Raw genomic sequence first — 19,490 nt, 5'->3', positions numbered from 1 at the left:
TTTCTACCACACCAAGCCAAACCTGCAAGAAACACAGCAGGTACCCAGACACAACCTGCTGCCCTCACACATGAGACACACGAGGTGTACACAAGTCACCCTTGAGTCAGGATTTCTGATAGCTTATTTTTTTCCTGGGCATCATGATAACTTCATGGAGAGTGACAGGCTCACTGTGAAGCTGTGTTGAGAGTGCCTGCCCTGCTGTGCTCATCCCTTGCAGTGCGTGACAGCAGCTCTGCTGCCACCCCAGCCCTAATTTGCTCCCACACTGTCACCTCCCCAGGGCTGGCAGAGCTCTAAACGAGAGAGCAGGACTGCCAGGCAGATCAGGGTTTGTTTACAAATGAGGAATTTGTGAATGCCTGGGAAAGACCCTCCGGAAGGCAAAATCTGTCCTGAAGAGACCAAGCACCAGCCACAACACACTGTTCAACCAGTTCAGCTGGAGAGCAGTTCCCTCCTAACCCAGTCATTCCCTCTGCCTTTGATCATCCTCTTGTTTCTTCTCCCTGTCCCACCCTCCCAGGGGAGGCAGCAAAAAAAGGAGGATCTCTGGATGAAGATGGCAACTGGACACTTCACTCTGAAACATAACTGGAGCCAGTTTGAACGAGGCTTGATTGCTTCTGATTTTTTCCAGTCTTGCACTGCAAATCACAAGAGAAGATCAGGGTTTGCTGCAAAGATTCCTTTCTCCAAACCACTTCTCAGATCCAGGTCATCCCATTTCGATGTGGATCAGCCTCATCTCTCCCCTTCACCTGCTGAGGTATCCACAGTGCAGCTCTGGCTTTGAACACCCCAGTCCACACAGGCTGTGGCAGGAGCTGGGAGATGCCTGCACTCACTCCTGCTTTTCAGTCTGAAATCATGCCAGGCTCTGTCTTCTCTCCTTGCCTGGACTGGTCCCACCCAGTCTCACTAAGATGTGCAAGGGAAGTTAGGCTCCCTCTGCCATCAACAGAGAGAAATGGGCACCTGCAGAAGGCAAACCTGCCCACCTCAGTCTGCACTGAGGCTCCTGTGGGAGGAATCCAGCACATATCTGAGCATCACCAAATTCACAGTGAAATCTCACTGCACCTTAAACCTCTGGACATTATAGGTCCCAAGACAATTAAAGTGGCTGCTCAGACACAAGGACTTGCACCCAGCAATCACAGTGACTCTGATGTAGCTTTAAACCACCTCCCTACAGCAGCAGGAGTGAGAGGTGAGAAGATTCCAGAGGTCTTCTTGCTTCCTCTCTTGGAAAAGGCAGCTGTTTGACATCCAAACCACTCAAAAAGATCACTTGGATGGATGCTTACCAACACCAAAACTTTTCCACACATCTAAAAAGCACATTAAAAGGCTGGAGCGATGCCAAGGAGAGACCAGAGGGTTCTGCAGAAACTCTCTGCTTTCCCTCATTTATTGGCAGTTGTAAGCCAAGAAGCCCCGAGGCTGTAAGGAAGCAGCTCTCACCATCCCAGCCTTGTGCAAGATACTCCCCATCAAACACTGCAAGTAATTATTTCAGTGCCTCACAATAAATGCACAGGATGCCCCTAAGACTCCTCTGCTGTCAGTGTCACCTTGCAGCTCACCCAGGGTAAGGCCACAAGAACCATGTGGGGAGTGAGGCCACCACAGCTTTGGGGAGCTGAGCAAGCCACACAACCTGCTCGTCACACAGACTGCTCTTACAGGAAAACGAAATTTACATTGAAATATCTACTCCTGCAGTCCTGATGGAATCATCTTTTGTCACAGGTGGCTGTCAGAATAGCCCGAGTCTTTTTGTCTTGTAACCTGATTAATACAAACATTAATTTATATTTAAAATTTAAATATATGGTGGCAAAGGAACCTGCACCCACTGTCCTTCTGCACTATCTGGTGCCATCATATGTTCACTACTCAAGTACATCTAAATACAATCTAAATCCATTCTAAATACATTCATGAAACTCAGTCCAGACCACCACAACAATCTGTTTTTGCAATATGGTTTCTTTTGGACCATCAGGGGCTAAAAATCATTGCATTATTCTAAAGAAATGTGTATCTCAGTGCTGGAGATGTACAGGGACATCACACCAACAAGGACAGGCCATCAATCCTTTGTAGTAACTACTCTCCACCTTTCTCAGCTCCACCATATCTGTTCCACAGGAGATTACATGGCAGGAAAAGAGACTGGCACATCTCCCTGTCACCACAATTTAAAGAACAATCTGTTCCTTAGGAACTAAGAAACCAGTGAGCATTTGAGTTACCTTAAAAAGGGTTATGCAGGGCTAAGTGTTTGCTACTTAACTCCCAGAAGCCAAACACTAAATTTACATGCTTTTTATTCTTGTGAGCACCACTGATGCTGGCAGGCAAGCCCTGTGCCCTGCTCACCCTGGACACAGTGTCTCACCCTGACATATCTTCCTTTTTCTGCAATGCAAAAAAAAAAAAAAACAAACAAAAAAAAAACAATAAAAAAAATCAAGAAACCTAATTTTTGTAACTACATCTCTCTGAGCTATGCCCATCTTCCCTTTAGTGCAGGATTTGGGGCTTGCATTTTGGGTTATTCCATTTTTTATACTTTGAACCATAGTAAGACTCATCTGGTTGAGGTGTGTTGCAGCACAAAAAGGAGGTCACCCAGGGGATCAGCTTGTTTTTCATTTCCTTCATGTCAGCGTGGGGTGAATGTGATGGCTGGAACGTGACACATTAAAGCACTGAAATCAGGTTGCTCCCACCAAGCTCTGACTAAGCAGCTGGAGAGGAGCTCGTGAGGAATCCCACCAGGGATGTGCTCTGGTCCCTGGGGTGGACACAACCCACAGCTCAGGGCAGAGGCACTGGAGCTCAGAGCCCAGCAGGTCCATTGAGCTCATGGGATTTCTGTCCTGGCCCCTTCATCCCCTGGAGGTGGGAGGAGAATCCAGGAGAGGTCCCTGTACATCACTGGTGGATGGGCTGAGTTTGGTGGCACTGTACCTGCCCACCACATCCCTTTGAGGGTGAGGGCTTGCCATGAACCACCACACCTCAGGGTTTGGGGATAGACAGTCGAGACTGTCAGACCACATCTACCCCAAATTCTGGTGTAAGAGATTATCTGTAAGAGATTCCATCTATGTGGAATAACCATGTTTTCATCATTTCTGAGTAGAGGAAAGAGTCACAAAAGAGGCCACTTCTGCAAAGAGAAACCCTGGAACTCCAGGGAAGGACCTCATCCACTCTCTGTACTCCCCCTGTGCCAGTCATGGCCATCCAGGATGCAGGCAGGGTGTGGGAGTCCAGGGTACCTCCCCAGCTCCTATGGGGATGCAAAACCCCCCCTGGTAGATCCCTCTGAGACCCCCAAGTGGTGCCCAAGAGCCGCAGGGGCTGGATTTAGCTCCTTGGGAGAATTTACCAACACTGAGGGAAGAAACACAAAACATGAAAACAAGTAGAGTATAAATTAGAATATTAGGATGTAGAATAAGTAGATTTTTGAATTGTTTATATTAAGAGCCATGTGGTCAAAATGGAGGAAGCTGGGTGTGGTGGGCTTCTTCTTCCTTCTTCTTCATGACCTCCATGTTGGAGTTGCATCCTGGGAGCCACAGATTGGATGGGGAAAGAACTGGACATTGTAAAGAGATTGCATGGCATTGGAAAGAATTTGTAAATATTGAATATGTAGTTTTAGGTATAAAAGTTTTGGCACGGCCCGCCCAAGGAGAGTGCTGTAATGGTCGCCTTGCAGAGTGGAACTGTGTCAGGCTGGCTGAAACATTTTGGAAGATAAGATAAATAAACAGCCCTGAAACAACACAAGGTTGTCTTGAGCAGCTCTCTTACCGGTGACTCCGAGAGAACCCAGACTCCTGACCACCTGCATGTCCTCTCTAAGGAGGTCTCATGCCTAAAGAGACCCTCAGGGACCGGACACCTGGCGTCCCTGGGTGGGCAGTGACACCTGGCGTCCCTGGGTGGGCAGTGACATGTGGCGTCCCTGGGTGGGCAGTGACATGTGGCATCCCTGGGTGGGCAGTGACCTGGCATCCCTGGGTGGGCAGTGACACCTGGCGTCCCTGGGTGGGCAGTGACATGTGGCATCCCTGGGTGGGCAGTGACCTGGCATCCCTGGGTGGGCAGTGACATGTGGCGTCCCTGGGTGGGCAGTGACATGTGGCATCCCTGGGTGGGCAGTGACCTGGCATCCCTGGGTGGGCAGTGACACCTGGCGTCCCTGGGTGGGCAGTGACATGTGGCGTCCCTGGGTGGGCCCCAGCCCACAAAGGCGGGTGCAGACCCCTAAACCCTGACACTTGGCATCTCTCTGGGTGGGCAGTGACAGCAGGGCAGGCAGGACACTGCAGAGAGAGGTGGCTTGTCTGGAAAGGGAAGAACAAATGGGATAGGGATGGTACACGGGGATTTTAATAGAATTAGGGAGGAAATGTTCCTCCTTATTATAATTTAGGTCCATGCACTTGCTTAATTAACTAAATGTATGGTGCACAGTATGCAGATGAAAAATGCATCTAAACTATTTTTAACACAATTAAAGAGATGCATTAGGGTTGTAAATTCTACATAGGAAATGCAAGAATTATATTAGTTCCTGAACACACAGCTTTCAAAGTGCCTGAATTCAGGCTGTTTTCTTGCCACTGTTCCAAATGCAGCCCCTTGTTCAGCTCAGGGACCAAACCTGAGCAGCTCACTCAGGGATCAGCAGATTTGTCTCCACACACCTCAGATCATGGGGGTGCCCATGCTTAGGCTGGCACAGAACAAGTGATCCCTCCTGAAATAAGATGGCAGGTAGGGACAAAAAAAATTCACTTTCAAGTATTGCAGCCCTTCCTGAGCACAGGACAAGTTAACACAAACCAAGCAAAAAAAAACCAAACCAAAATAAAACAAACAAACAAAAAAAAACCCAAAAACCAAAAAAAAAAAAAAAAAAAAAAAAAAAAACCAGAAGGAAAAAAATTCATTCAGAGTAATAAAATTGAAAAATTCTGGATGCCAAATGCCCACCTATACAGAGAACTAAACTGAGATCTAAGTGCTGCTGCACCTCTCAAAAAGCCTGACCTGCTATTTAAACACAGCTCAACTTTTCAAGGTTCAGCTCAGCCTTGAACAGAATGAAGCCATGTGCAGCATTGATAGGTATCTGCCAAAAAAAAAAAAAAAAAAAAAAAAAAAAGGTAGGGGTAAATAGAAAAGAAATATGTTGACATAAATATTGGGAGAAGGTGACAGATAAAGGAGGCTCAGAATTCTGGGATCCAGAGACCACCTCTAGCTACACTCAAAAATGGGGCCCACTGGGCTCAGCTGTTCATGGGGTTGTATAAAATACATATTATTTATCATATATATCATACACACATCTCCCAAGAACAGGTCACCCAGTTGTGTCAGTGTAGGAAGAGCTATTAAGTACAAAAATGAATCATAACTCAGAAATATAAAACCCTGCTTTTGCTCACAAAGGTAACAGCGCTTTTAGAGAGGCAACATCTGAGATGAGACTGGGGCTGGGGGAGTGAGAGATTCCCTGGTTTGAATTTCCCTGATTTCTTATGCATGAGATGGTGTGAAAGGCAATGATCGACAGCAGGAAGAGGTGGGGAATGAAATCAGATGGATTGGATCTGGGATGCAGCACTGGAAATAAATGCAACCTGCACAGGCATCTCAAGGCAGCCCCGTGCAGAACAGCCTGGGCCTCTGCAGGCAGGAATTTAGCAGAGGCACCTCTCATATTTATAAAAGCATCTCTGTAGTGGGAGAGTCCCGAGAGTTTTTGTCCTGAGCAGCTCCATGCCTGGAAAGGCAGCTGGGACTGTGAGCATGTCCACGAGATGAAACCCAGCCTTGCAGCATTACAAACGCACTCACTCTGGAAATAAATCTTCATGCAAGAAGGTCCCTGTGAGCAGCAGGAGCAGGGAAATAGGGGTGCTGGCATTGGAGAGGGCTGACTGAGCCCAGGACAGTGGCAGGACAGGGCATCCTCATCCAGGCTGCTACAGGACTCCCATTCCTGCAGGATGAGGGCTAAAGGTGCTTTTGTGCTCCAGGCTCTGGCACGAAATGAGATTTGGGGCACGAGGAGACAGAGGGTCCCCAACAGCACAGGCAGGGCACTGCACTGGCCTGCAGGACATGGGAATGGCTTCAGCTCTTCATACAAACTTTGTGACCTTGTGGCAGTCTTGTCATCCTCCCACACCTTTGCATTAGCTTTTTATCTGCTCTGTCTGCCTGCATTACTGATTTCAGCTAGAAAACCCATTCTGACACTCACAGACCCAGCACAGGCCATGCCAGGCTCACTCGGGCAGCAAGGAGGGATAACTGAAGCATGAGCTTATCCTGGTAACTTTGTGTGAAGTTTCCCATATCCTTCAGCTCCTCAAACACTGTAACAGCAATCTGCCAAGGCTAAACCTATCATGTGAATAGTACAGAAAACTGGAGTCCATAGAACTTCCCAATACACTGTAAAAAAATAATGGTAACAACAACTCTTCACAGACATTGGTGCAATTACCACTTCAGCCTCCATTTCCCAGCAGGTGCATGAGGGGTGGGGGCAGAGGCTGGTTTTGCACAGCTCCCTGTGGTGGCACAGCAGATACAAGTGGAGTCACAAGCCCAGAACAAAGGCAGGTACTTGGGCTGGGGGATGCAGCTAGGTGGTGAGAGCCAAGGGGCACTGGAAACAGCCTGGCACAGGGAACAGTGCAGTTTGGGGTGACCCTGCTCTGCCCTGGGAGCACTTCTGGCTGCCCAAGCAAGTGCCACCACTGAGAGCAAACATTTCAGAAGTTAAGACAGAGCAGCTGAAGAAGCCAAAGGTGTTTGTAAAGCCCTCGCAGACAAGCTACCCCTGCTGTTTGTCACTTGGCTTCCAGCCCCTTCCATCTCTGCCACTGTCACCCCAGTGTCCCCCAGCTGGGCTCTCACCTGTATTTAACAGCACATTGCACACAACATCCCCACCCTCAGTGCACACACAGCTCACAACATGAACACTTGGCCCCTCCACACGCTTCTGGAAGATTTTGTGGCACAAACCACCCACAGCTCCAGAGGATGGATGGCAACACGAAAGGTGCTCAGGATGCCCAGTACTGGATTTCATATCATAGCTGCAGCTGAGCTCCAGAGATGCTCTCCCTTCTCTTCTCCCATTTCCCCGGGAGATGAGCTTCCCCAAGGAGCCCAAATCTCCCCCTTCCACCCAGCCAGGATCTCCCCTCTCCAAGCGGTCCCACCACACCTCCAAGGAAGGCCTCAAGGTACAAAATGGCTGAGGAGCAGAAAGCACATCCCAACTCCTTATCTTACAGCAGCATAACAGCAAAGGGGTGGATGGGGGAAAAAAAACAAAAATGGCCCCAAAAATCCTTTTGTCGTGGCTGACAGAGGCCCTGGCCATGAGGGAAATCGCAAAAACAAAACAAAAAATCACTGGCATCAAGGGTAGGAGCAACTCAGCCCGAGCCCAGGCCTGCAGAAGAGCCCGGTGGGACTGTGGAAAGTCCCAGAGGGAAGGGAGTTGCAGTAACACCGAGATCTATCTTGACCCTCCCTTTGCAATCCTGGGAACAACGGGAAGTCATCTGCGCTCCTATGCAGCAATGCTTCAGAGATTCGGGGAATCCTTCTGCCAAACGCGGCTCAGCTGGGCCATTTCTATCCAAAACGCGGGTACCAGGGGGGATGTGCACCCAGGGATGCTCCTTTGTTTACCGCTCGGCTGTACAGGCAGGCAGCCCCAGACACCGATTAGCATTTCTTTCTAGACACATCTCCCATTCAGACGCTTCCCACGGGGGACAAGAAATACCTCCAGAACCCTGAGCAGAGCCCCAGAACCAACCCCGGCCCCAAAGCGACTGCAGGCACCCAACAGGCAAAGATGGGGCCGGGGAGGGAAGGATGCTGGGGGGTGGGGGGGAGGAGAGACGGTGCCTGAGCGGAGCTTTTTGTTCCTCTGCTCACAGCATTGCTATGGTGATTTCAAGCAAGACGGAGGAACCGTCGCTACCCATCACTCCCGCTGCTCCAGCCCCCTGCACCGACCGCATGAGCAGCCCCTTCCCCCGCAAGCAGGAGCGGGCAGGGGGAGACAGGGGCTCTGCCGGGAGCCACCCCCCAGCTCTGCAGGGGCAGCTTCTTCCCCCCCGCCCCCTTCCCCGGATGGTCGGGCACCGCCTGGGCTGGGGCGAGGGATGCGGGATGCGGGATGCGGAGTGCGGGATGCGGGATGCGGAGTGCGGGGTGCGGGATGCAGGGTGCGGGGTGTGGGTGCAGCGGCGGCCCGGCCGGCCGTCCCGGCTCGTCTCGGAGAGGATTGGGGGGAGCGGCTCAGCCTCCGCCCCCCGCAGCATCCCCCGGGGCTCCCCAACCAGCCCTGGCACCCGGCATCCCTACCCCGCACCCGCTCTGCAGCCGGAGCATCCTTCCTCTCCGGCGCATTTGAAGGGCTGAGGGGGTGGAGAAGGGCACCCCGAACCCGGGGGGTCTCTGCCATCAGCTTTGCCCCCCACCCTTTTACTCACACGTATGCATGGTAAATGAAAGCCCATCCCCGCGGTCTCTCCAGCACATTGTAGAGGAAATTCTGCAGCTTGCGGTAAAAAGCATTCCTTTTGGGGGGCTTCCCGCTGCCCGAAACCCCGGAGCGGGGCTTGCTGAGGATGCTGCCCCGCTTGGAGCTCTCGGAACCGGCGATGAGGAGCGCTCCGTCCCGGCTGGAGTCCGGCGCGCCCGGGTCCAGCCCCACGAAGCCCACCTTGAGTTTCTTCTCGGCGGCGGGCCCCGGGTAGACGCCTCCGTTGCGGGATTTCTGCACCATGGTGGCGGGGCCGGGGGCGGCGGGGGCTCCGGCGGGGGCTCCGCCCGCGCTCCCCGCCGCTGCTCCGCGCCCGGCGCAGCCCGAGCCGCAGCAGCCGCTGCAATCGGCTCCGCCAGCGCCGCCCCGCCGCCGCCCGCCCCCTTAACCCTTGGCGTGCCCCGCCGCCAGCAGCCTCTCGCACTCCCCCCGCTCGCAAAAATCAGGGTTTGCGATTCCTCACCCGCCCCAAATTCAGAAAGAGCGGCGCGGACTGCGCGCCGCCAGGAAAAGCGGTGTTCGGAATTGTGGGTCCCCTCTAAAGCAGGGTCTGACATCCCACCCTCAGATCAATGTGCAACATCTTCCCACTGCCCCCAACGCAGTGTCCGCTCCCCACACCAGGCTCTGGCACCCCCTTCCCTCAAAACCCCTCCTCTGCATCCCCGGGAGGGCTGAGCAGCGCCCTGCGATGGATGCGCATCCCCGCGGTCACACATTGCCACAGTGCCACAGGAGGGACCCGACCCCTGCCCCTCCTCCGTGAGCCCACTCAGCAACAGACCTGCTCAGCCTCTCCACAGATCTCCGTGTGCAAAGTCATTCCCTTTCTCCGTGCTTCCCAAAGGCCAACCTATCATCTTGGAAGCCCGAATTCATCCTTCATGCTGAAACTGCACCATGATATGGTCACCCAGAAGCCGAGCTCGCAGCACAGAAAGCTCATCTCCAGATGTGCTGACCCAAATCAGCTCTTTAACACTCCACGATTTATAGTCCAGCAGCAGCATTTTCCCCCTTACACCATGGCAGAATTCTGCCCCAAGGAATATTTCCTCCTGACATCCCTTCACTGGACTCAGGAGAAGACAGGCAGACTTGCAGGAGATAGGACAGAGGTGCCTGCCCCACGTAATTATCCTCCATAGAAAGGATTCTTTGCTGTGCAATGGGAAGACCTCAATCAAATAAAATCAAGCCCAAGATCATCAACTCCTAAACAATGACAATTCTATCCCTTACAACCCAAAAAAATCGCAGATGATCTGTGAACTACACACTTCTGCATGTTCTTTGTAAGTAAAACAAGGCTTTAGGATAAAAACTTTTTTTGTATGTAAATTAAATCACAAGTTCAGGTGAACTGCTCCTTTCATCATAAATACCTTGACACAATGTTAGCAGGGAAGCAGCAAGATGGTGGCCCCGAGTTTTATGGCTGCAGAAGCCACCCAGGGTGGGGTTTTATTGGAAAACCAGCTTTTCCTGAAATTCATATCTCAATGAGAAAATCAACATAACCTTTCAGAGTGTGCTTCTCAAGTCCTGGCTTTTTGGTCCTCTCCTAATTTTTCAGGAGGATCCCTGTGAGAACTGGATAAGAAGAACATTGAGATTAAAGCTGCTGCCTGTCACTCCCCAAACCCTTGTCATGCACATTGAGAAGAGCAAGCATGGAGCAGCCCTACATTTTTTATGAACAGAACATTTCCTGTGACCCATATTCTCTCCAACACATGGCTGAAAGAGAAGCCATCTCTGCAAGGCAGGCAGAAAACTAAAGCTGGGTTAAATACTGGAAAAAAACAGATCTGCAAGTATGTCAGTGAATAAATTGCTCAATTCAGTGAGGGGCTATTCTATTCATTATTTGTGAACACTTGTAAGATCATTAGTGTTCTTTAATAGGGTGGCCAATTACAAATGTGCCTGGCACTAATGTACAAAGTGCATTATTATAGATCCACTGACGCAGTCCCCAAGCAGGAAATATCCCCCTCCACAAAAAGGCCAACAACAAACAAAGGAAGCAATTTTCAATTAACAAATTCAAGATTACAAATAGTCTGTGAGCCCTAAAGAAGAATCGAAATTCAACTCGCTCCTCTTTGCCTGATTAGTTGGTCATTCCCAGTGTCACACTGCAGCACAGCTTTGGGTATTCTGCATCTCTGAGACCACCAGAAATTGGGAGTGGGAAAGGAAAGGGGTGGAATCTCACCCTTTCCAAGTCATGGGTGGGCTGAGGAAAGTTTTGGTGTGGTTGTAGGGACTGTCAGAAGTTGTTGCTTCATTCGGAGGGGGGAGGCAAAACCTCAAAGACAAACAAGGTCTTGAGAGCAAGTGGCACCAAGGATTGCCTCCTTTTGTGAACAGAGTGCTCTTTGGGAGGTGGAAAGGGCTTGAAATTGTGGATGAAGGCCTGTTCTAGCCTCACCCCTTCTTTCCTTTTACCTTGGACTCTTAGGGCATCTCTAACTCCTTGTTTATAATATTCCACGGGTTGGCACTGCCAGTTGCAGTTGAGTGCTCAGAAGCACGTGGCTTTCCACTTCCCACCCCCATGTGCCACTCACAGGAGCTGTCCCTTGATCCAGGCTCCAGTCCCTGGCCAGTTGCAGCCCCGAGAGGAGCAGCAGTCAGGGGGGACACAAACACTTACTGAGCTGTGTTGTCCTGCACAGAGCCTGCAGCAGGTAATTTTGGAGATGAAGTCACTTGTGTGCCACTTCTGCTGGGTGGCAGAAGACAAGACACAGCCATTAACATTGGGAATTAATGAGGTATATAAAAGCAGCAGTGGGAAGGTGCTTTTATCTGATCCAAGGACATTATGTCTCCACAAACAAACAGAATTACTGAGTCAGTCCTTTACTTTCAACACTGGTGATGGCTCTAAAACACAAACACCATGGCAGATAGCTTAGACCCTGAAGGCAGGATGAAATCCATCAGTCCATGTTAAGATACAGAAAGTCCATGCTCTGTCCCCTGGCGATTTTTTTTGAGATGTAGTAAGAAATGACTGGTGTGAAATATGTAGAATGACTCCAGAGATGAAATTTCTGCTTGAAACACTGAACGAGAGCCCTTTCTCCATCCCCACCCAGCTGGTGGTTTGTGTGAACTGTGCTACCCATAGCCTGGGTTTTGTCACTCACAGCTCTCTCCCAGAGCTATTTTCAAACCCTAAAGCAGATGGCTTTACCTCCCCTTGTACAGGATGCTGCAACATCGCAGCAACACTAACCTGCCAAAGGAAAAGACATGAGGAACTCGGTCTCTCTGCCCCCAGTGTCCACCCATCTCACTCTGCTTCAGCTCCTCCTCACCTCCCACCACCCCCATCCTCTTCTCTGAGCAGAAAACAGCCCTCAAGAGCCCCTGTCTATTGATTATTCATCCCTCTTCCCTGCTTGAGTCTTCCCAACACATACCAAATCAATTTTGGCTTTGAAACCAGCAGCCCTGACCCAAGAGAGGTTAGTTCATACAAGGAACTCTGCCTGGAAGGAGATGCTTCCCCAGCATAAGGTGGAGCCCTCAGGGAAAAAAAAAAAAAAAAAAAAAAAAAGCTGTAGAAAAGATAATTCATGTGCACAAATGGAGAAATCTACATATTTCCAAAGGAGAAAGGTGAGTGTGACATTTCTGGATGGAATAGAAGGCAATGCTCAGCTGAAGCTGCCACATTTGGGATAAAGAGATGTGGGCAGAGCTGTAGAGTATTTGTAGAGTGGTGAGTACACTGGTGCAGAAGGACCACCTTGAGAGCAAGAGAGTTCAAACTGGGCAGGGAGAAAAAGCTGCTTTTGGCAGTCACAACCACAGTATCAGCACTGATTTGTAATTTTTTTAAGCACCTGAAATGGAGATGCACCAGATGGTTTTCCAGTTCTGATCAAATCTGACAGTCATCTGTTTCAATGCTAATTAAGTTCCTATCAATTTTCATCAAAACTAGAAGCCTGGATAGACAGGGGCTCCCCGATGGTTCCTTCTTTTCCCTTCAGAAGGGATTTTAAAGTGTATTCTCTCCTTTACCACACACAGGAAAAGGTGCCCATGAGGAGGCCACGCCTCCCTGCCACTAAAAATCTTCAATCAGAATTTGCAAGCAACATGCTGATAAGAAGAAGCCAGGCTCCCTTTATCCTGCTGCTGACAGAGCTGCTTATTTTATATTACATATTTATTGGATGCAAAATTTCTGTGCCATCATCCATCTTCATGACCCATTCTTAGACAGCACCGACCTCATTGGAAGCTGCTCCAGAAAAGCCCAGGACAAATCCTGCTGTATGAGATCAGCTTGAGCTGCAGCTGCAAGTGTCTGAGTGTATGAACAGAAATCTCCCAAAGTTACACTGAGCTGACCTGGGAGACACACATGCTCTGTTCTTAAGTGGAAATTTGTGTTCCTCCTTTCTGAAGATGATTAAAATTGCTGAGGTCTAAGTATTAGTTTGTGCTGAGGAGGTCTGACTTTACAGGAAAACTGGTTTCTGGAAAGAACAACTGCTTGACTGGGATGTGGAAGGAGAAGCAAGTAGGGAAAAAAAGCAAAATTAAGGTGAATTTTGTTGAATTAATTTGTGTTACTCTCAGAGCACACACAAAGCTGAAAGGAAGTCACAGAGAGAGCAGCACCCAGCCCATTCCCTGTCACCTTTAGACTGTTCTGCTCCTGCCCTGCTCAGCCCACACAGACCCTTCTCCTGCAGATTCCCCACTGGCCAGGTGTCCTTCCCCACTGTCATTGCCCTCCAGCTCCTTCTCCTGCCCTCGCCTCCTTTGGGACACGTAATTCCCTTTCTTCATTTATACTCTTACCTTGAAGGTATTTTTAGCCCGTGACCACAGTTGCCCCTGAGCCTTCCTTTTCCCAGACTCTGTAAATTTAGCTCTCTTAGTCATCCCTCCCATCTCCCAGTGCTCACATTGTTCCTCCTGACCTCCTTGGGCTTCCACCTCCTCCTGCACCCACAAAAACCAAAGTTACACTGCCAAATTTCCATCACCCCAGTGCTCTCTGACCTCATCCCCCAGGACAGGGCTGCTCCAGGACCTCCTCCCACAACCTGATGGCCACTAGAAGCAACTTGGGGATGACCACTCAGGGATGGAGAAGCCTCCCCATTAGGAATCCCCTTCCATTGTCTCCAAACCAGCACTGTGCTCTCCACAATACACAACTTACAGCAACAAAACTAAACTTGCTCTCACCAGGGAGCTCTTCCAGCCTTGCCTGGTTTCAGGAGCTTGGAATCCAGCTCAGGACTGGCTCTGCTCCCAGTAAAGCACCTCCCAGAGCCATAACTGCATCCTGGCTGAGACCCAGTCCCACAAAGCCCATTAGGTGCTTTGTTCCCATTCAAGCACCTGCCTCCCACTGACTTCAAAGCTGAATCAAAACCTGCATGAATATTTAGGCACTGGAGGTTGTCATCCCAAAGAAACAAGCCCGTACTGAAATAGCTGATTCTGACACATCATCTCTGCAAGGAGGGGCACATCAGATTGCTCTGTGCTTTATCCTAGGGAAGGGAAATCAGCTCAAATAAATAGGATCCAAACGGTCCTGGGGGTCCTGGGCTGGGAGGGACCTTCTAGAGCCCAAGCTTGGGGGCATAAAAGGGGTGTTGGTGTGTAGGGTAGGAGATGCTGAGGCAATATGTGAGAAGATTCCAGCTCTGTTGGGGCTGGGGAGCTCTGCTGGATCAGAGGGAGTCTCTGAAGGAGACAATCCCATCAGATCTTGTCCCAGGGATGGGGTGTTCCTTAAGGAAAAGCAGGGAAAAGGGGTACAAGGCACTGCCAGCAGGGGAGGGCAGCATGAGGAGATGCAAAACCTGCATGGAGAAAAAAAATCTTTTCTTTTTTTAATGCAAAAACTTTTTTTTTTTTTTTTCCAATTTTTTTCTTTCTTTCTGAAATGTCAAAATCTACAGATTTGGCAAGGAAGAAAACCAAACTCAATTACTAAAATGCTGAAAAGTTTTAAGGTTAATTATTTTACCTCTTCATTATTGAGAGAGAGATTTTAAAAAACCCTTCCAAATTAAGAAAAACCTGCTTTCCATTTTTTCCATGTAACCTTCTTTCAATTTTAAAAATGTTAAAGAAATTGTATTAGATTTTGATTTTAGTTAGGAGGGTTGCTTTTGATCCATGTTTCAGGTTAAAAAATGGAGGTATTCTGTTGGGAAGCTGCCAGGCAGACGTGGCTGTCTCCATGCTCCTGCCTCTGTCACAGCATACCATGTGTCATCTGCAAAGAAAAACTCTTGAAGTAACTAAATTTGTAGTTTCTCTACGCTGTGGGCTTTTGCTGCAGGCTTTCTTCAGCCTTTCAGCCTGGACCCCTGGGAAATCAAAAGAACGTTAAAGGGCAAGGGTTTATGATTTATTTATCTTTAACCTGAGGTCTTAAGGAAAGATGGTGTATGTGCATCTGCATCTCTCTTCCTTAATAACTGCAGAGCTTTTGGGAAATTTTTATCTTTTTATTAAAGATAGGGCGAACATTTCAGATTGCTTTGAATGAGAATATATGATGAGAGAGAGAGGACAGAAATCTCACTGCAGGAAATGGTGATGCATGGACACGCTAATAATGGATATCAGAGAACCCACAGGACATTATTCAAAACACAAATCCATGGGGAAGTGGACACCCCTGGTTCTACTGGTCCTGAAATTCCCTCTTTGTGAGCTCGCTTTGGATCCTGTGTGGGAAGAACCTGCTGAACATGCTGCACGTTTCCCCAGGAAAAAAGCAGGTGCTGCTCCTGCAGGGTGACATTTCCTCACTTCCAGCCTGATTTTCATGCAACTCCTGTTTTGTTCTCCCAACTTTGCCTTGCTCACGCTGTTCCTGTCCTCTGGGCATTCGGCTGTGCCCTCAAAACTTCTCATTCAGCATCTCTGTGTGCGGGCAGAGCAGGGAGGCAGCTGTAAAACCAAGCTGTGTCTGGAGCCTGACAGGAGCTGTCACAGCTCAGCTGTCCAGGACACCACGGACATGTCCAGCTCCTCCTGGAGATGTGCTCAGCCCCAGTCCCGCTCTGCCCTGCTCCCTGTGCGGGTTTCTGGGCGGAGAGGACCCCAAAGCTGTGGAGCAGCAAGGTGTGGTTTTGCTGGGAGCGCTCGGAGCATCCCGGCGCGGTGACATCCAGCACCGCACCCTGCCCTCGCTGTCACCGGTGCCACCCATCACCGCACCCTGCCCTCGCTGCCACCGGTGCCACCCAACACCGCACCCTGCCCTCGCTGTCACCGGTGCCACCCAACACCGCACCCCGCCCTCACTGTCACCGGTGCCACCCAACACCGCACCCCGCCCTCGCTGTCACCGGTGCCACCCATCACCGCACCCTGCCCTCGCTGCCACCGGTGCCACCCATCACCGCACCCCGCCCTCGCTGCCACCGGTGCCACCCAACACCGCACCCCGCCCTCGCTGCCACCGGTGCCACCCATCACCGCACCCCGCCCTCGCTGCCACCGGTGCCACCCAGCACAGCACCCCGCCCTCGCTGTCACCGGTGCCACCCATCACCGCACCCCGCCCTCACTGTCACCGGTACCACCCAGCACCGCACCCCGCCCTCACTGTCACCGCATCCTCAGGGTGAGAATTCCACGCTGTGCCCTTGGACGGGATCTTGTCACCACACTGACAGAGGTGGCAGGGCTGGCACAGACCCTCCCGTGTCCCCTGCACTCCTGCCCTGCACCAAAACCCAGCTCAGAGCCTGTGCCAGGTAACTGCTGCCACACCCATCACATCCCCACAAAGCTGATCTTTGGGGATCGTCCTCTTCTCTTTCCCCTGCTTGTATCCCCATCCCAAAGCCTGCCTGCTGCCAGACTCATCACTCTAAGTGCTTGGCTGTGGCTGGCCAGGACTGCAGAGAGCATTTAGCAGATATAAGGCATGAGAACAGTGCCAGACTCGGGGTGATTACAAATCATTCAGACTAAGCAAAACCAGGCCATCCTAAATTTGTAGGCAGCAAAGGAGTGTTTGTGAGCAGAGCTGAAATGAGTTATTTGAAGATGCTGCAGTACCTCTACATAAAGCATCAGAGCAGTGGCCAAATGGTACCCGAGGCAGAAGGGAGGGTCTGGCCCAGAGCTGCACCCTGGGCTGTGCTACAGCTCCAGTTTCTCTTCAGCTCAGCAGTATCTCTGCACAGGGTAAAGCCCAGGCCAAGAGGAGGATGGGACGTGCTGCATTGCCCTGGCCAGAGCTGCTGCTTTGTGTTCCCCTGGCTGCAGATGCGCCTGAAAATGTGGAACTCAAACTGGGGAAATGCAGAGGGAAATGTTAAAGGAAATCAGTCAAAACCTCCCAGGTTTGGCCCTTGGGGTGTTACAAAATACTGGGGGAGACCCTGGCTCCCCACACTCCCCTCTGAATTTGTACCTCTGGGGCCAAGGGTGAAGGGGGTATGATGGAAGCAGGATGGAGACATGAGACCCACCCAGGCATGGATGTTCTCTGCCCTGATCAGCCTTTCCCCAGCTTCTGGTCTGATACATCCTCTGTGTCCCAAGAAGATTTAGTCCAAGGGATTTGTGTCCAGCCTCAAGGACACAAAAACAGGGAGAATTCCTCATCCCCACTGGGCCAAGCACTGCCCAGGCTGTGGGGATGGCCCCAGCCCCATCTGTTCTGATCTGGGTACCCAACACCAGGCAGATCTGCTCAGGAAAGAGGCCAAGCCCAGACAACTGGGCTGGGCAGCAGATAGAGGTGATTTACACCAATACTGGATGGAGAGTGGCAGTGCAGCTTTGCAGAGGGAAATGTGCTGTGCCACTGCCCAAGGAGAGGAGAAGCATCTGCTGGGACACAAGGGAAGGCATTGGTCAGTGATGAAGTCACTTTCTGAGGTCATTTAGTCCCTTTGTGCTGCATGTACACCCTTTCCCACTGCTACCACAGATGATTCAGCACCTCCATCACCAGCAGGCGATGGCAGGACCCCCTTTGGGTGGTGTCCTCTGGGAATTCTGTGCTGAACAGCACCTTGGCCTCCTTGGCATGTCAGTGGCATTGCTTCCAAGGCAGTAAAAACAGAGTGGAGGTCAGAAGATCTTAGTTTGTTTTTTCCCCCTAGTGGGGTGTGTTTTCAAATGCTGTGTAAATTCTTCAGATGTCACCAAGACTTTTGAGTCAGTGTGACACAGGCAGGACCTCACAGCCTGCGTGGGGTTGAGGGTCAGCAAAATCTGGTGCCAGATGATGGAGCCATGGGAGAGAGGAGCTGCCCTGACTAGAGAGGTTTTCTGTGTGCCAGTGACCTGTGGCCTATGCTGGGTCTCTGCAGGGACCTGCCCAGGCTGACAAGGGGTTGTGGCTGACGCTTTAACTCCCCTCCAAGTGCAGAAGGGCAGCAGGCAGTTCAAATTCCCACAGCTCAGCATCTGCAGCCTGGATTCCACTTGCAATCTTGCAAAAGCCTTATAAATTTTTTAGAGGAGCCCCAAACACTTGCTGAGTTGGCCAATCAGCTCCAGTGGCTTAAGAAAACTTACTTTAAATTATTAACAGCACACAGGCAGACACGAGGGTAGAGGTGGGAAAGGAGAAGCACTCACTCCTCATTCCAGTGGATGCCACAAGAGCAGCCAGCACCAGGCTGGGGTTTGGCAGAGGTGCCCAGTCACACCTCAAGGATGCTCCCATTTGTGAGATCTTCCCTTCTCCATCAGGAGCCCCCACCAAGGCAGCAGTGCCATGCTGTGCACAGGGTGTGCTGCCCCATGGAGGTGATGTCCCCTTTTGGATGCTGGTTCCCATCCAGCCCACACACCCCTCCCTCTCCTCCCCTCCTCTGCCAGACCCTTTGGGTTCTCTCCTCTTAAGGAGCTGATCCCCAGCTGCACAGCACAGCCAGCCCTGATGTTTTTTGATTTTCCTACAGCCTCAAATAATTTTCTCTCCACCAGCTATAAATTTCAGGAAATGCAATCCCATTTGCAAACTCTGGTCCCCAGAGAAATGGCAATAAGCACTTTGCATCTCCCGGGGCTATTCCTTTTGCTTTGGACGTGCTGCCTGCCTGCCAGGCTCAGGGACAGGGTCTGGGTTTCCTCTGTTCCAGGAGGATTTTGTCCCTGTTTCCACGAGATGGCAGCGATGAGGCTGCTACGGGAGGCGGCCACGGCGACACCTTCGGGGAGGGCTGCGATGGAAAACGACTCCAAAACAATAAAAGTCGCGATGAAAAAATGACTCTGAGCTCTGGGTTTTGGCATCCCAGCACATCTGGACATGGCAGGAAGGAATTGGAGGAGAATTGGTATTTTAAAATCCATCTCACCACCATAGTTCTATCACCTGCCAGGGGTCACACAAATCCACCTGCTCTGACACTGATGGTTACAAAATTAGCTTGAGCTCACTGCAGGGTTTGCCAAAATCTACCTGTGGTCCAGGTCAGGGGGCTCTTGGGTTGTTTATCATTTTGGTAGGACCCCAAAATGGATGATGTCAAACTAAGGGCATCATTGCTTGTGTGCCTGCAAGCCCTGTGGGGCAGGCAGTGATTTGCACATGGTGGGTTGTTGACCCAGTCCCAAAACACAATGGATTCAAACCCAAGGTTTGACTGGAGGCAGATTGTGGCTTCATTGGCACTGCGTTGAGATGCCCAGAAATTCAGCATATTTTTCTTTTGGGAACCTCATGCTTTGAAGTGGATTTAAATAACAATGTTTTATTAATTCTGTTTCACTAAAGATCCTGACTCAAACCTCCCAAAATGGAGGATGCTGCTGCTGAGATCTCACTTCAGTCACCATCTCCTCTTTCTGCTCTGCAGATCACCTGGGGTGCCAACCCACATTGAAATGA

General features: G+C 50.7%; 1 protein-coding gene across 3 annotated transcripts in view; it reads right to left on the bottom strand.

Annotated features, from left to right (window-relative positions):
- Positions 1-8,872, bottom strand: part of KCNQ2 (potassium voltage-gated channel subfamily Q member 2) — a 75,554-nt gene extending 66,682 nt beyond the window's left edge. For all 3 annotated transcript variants that reach the window (XM_079321705.1, XM_079321706.1, XM_079321704.1), the window contains exon 1: positions 8,571-8,872. In XM_079321705.1, coding sequence (XP_079177831.1) covers positions 8,571-8,866 — 296 coding nt within the window. In that variant the 5' untranslated portion in view covers positions 8,867-8,872. The remainder of the gene's footprint in view (positions 1-8,570) is intronic.
- Positions 8,873-19,490: the final 10,618 nt, after the last annotated feature.

Source organism: Erithacus rubecula (genome assembly GCF_903797595.1).
Source record: "Erithacus rubecula genome assembly, chromosome: 18".
Taxonomy (NCBI): Eukaryota; Metazoa; Chordata; class Aves; order Passeriformes; family Muscicapidae; genus Erithacus; species Erithacus rubecula.
Note: the sequence above shows the minus strand (reverse complement) of the source record. Positions and strands in the feature narration are given on the sequence as shown.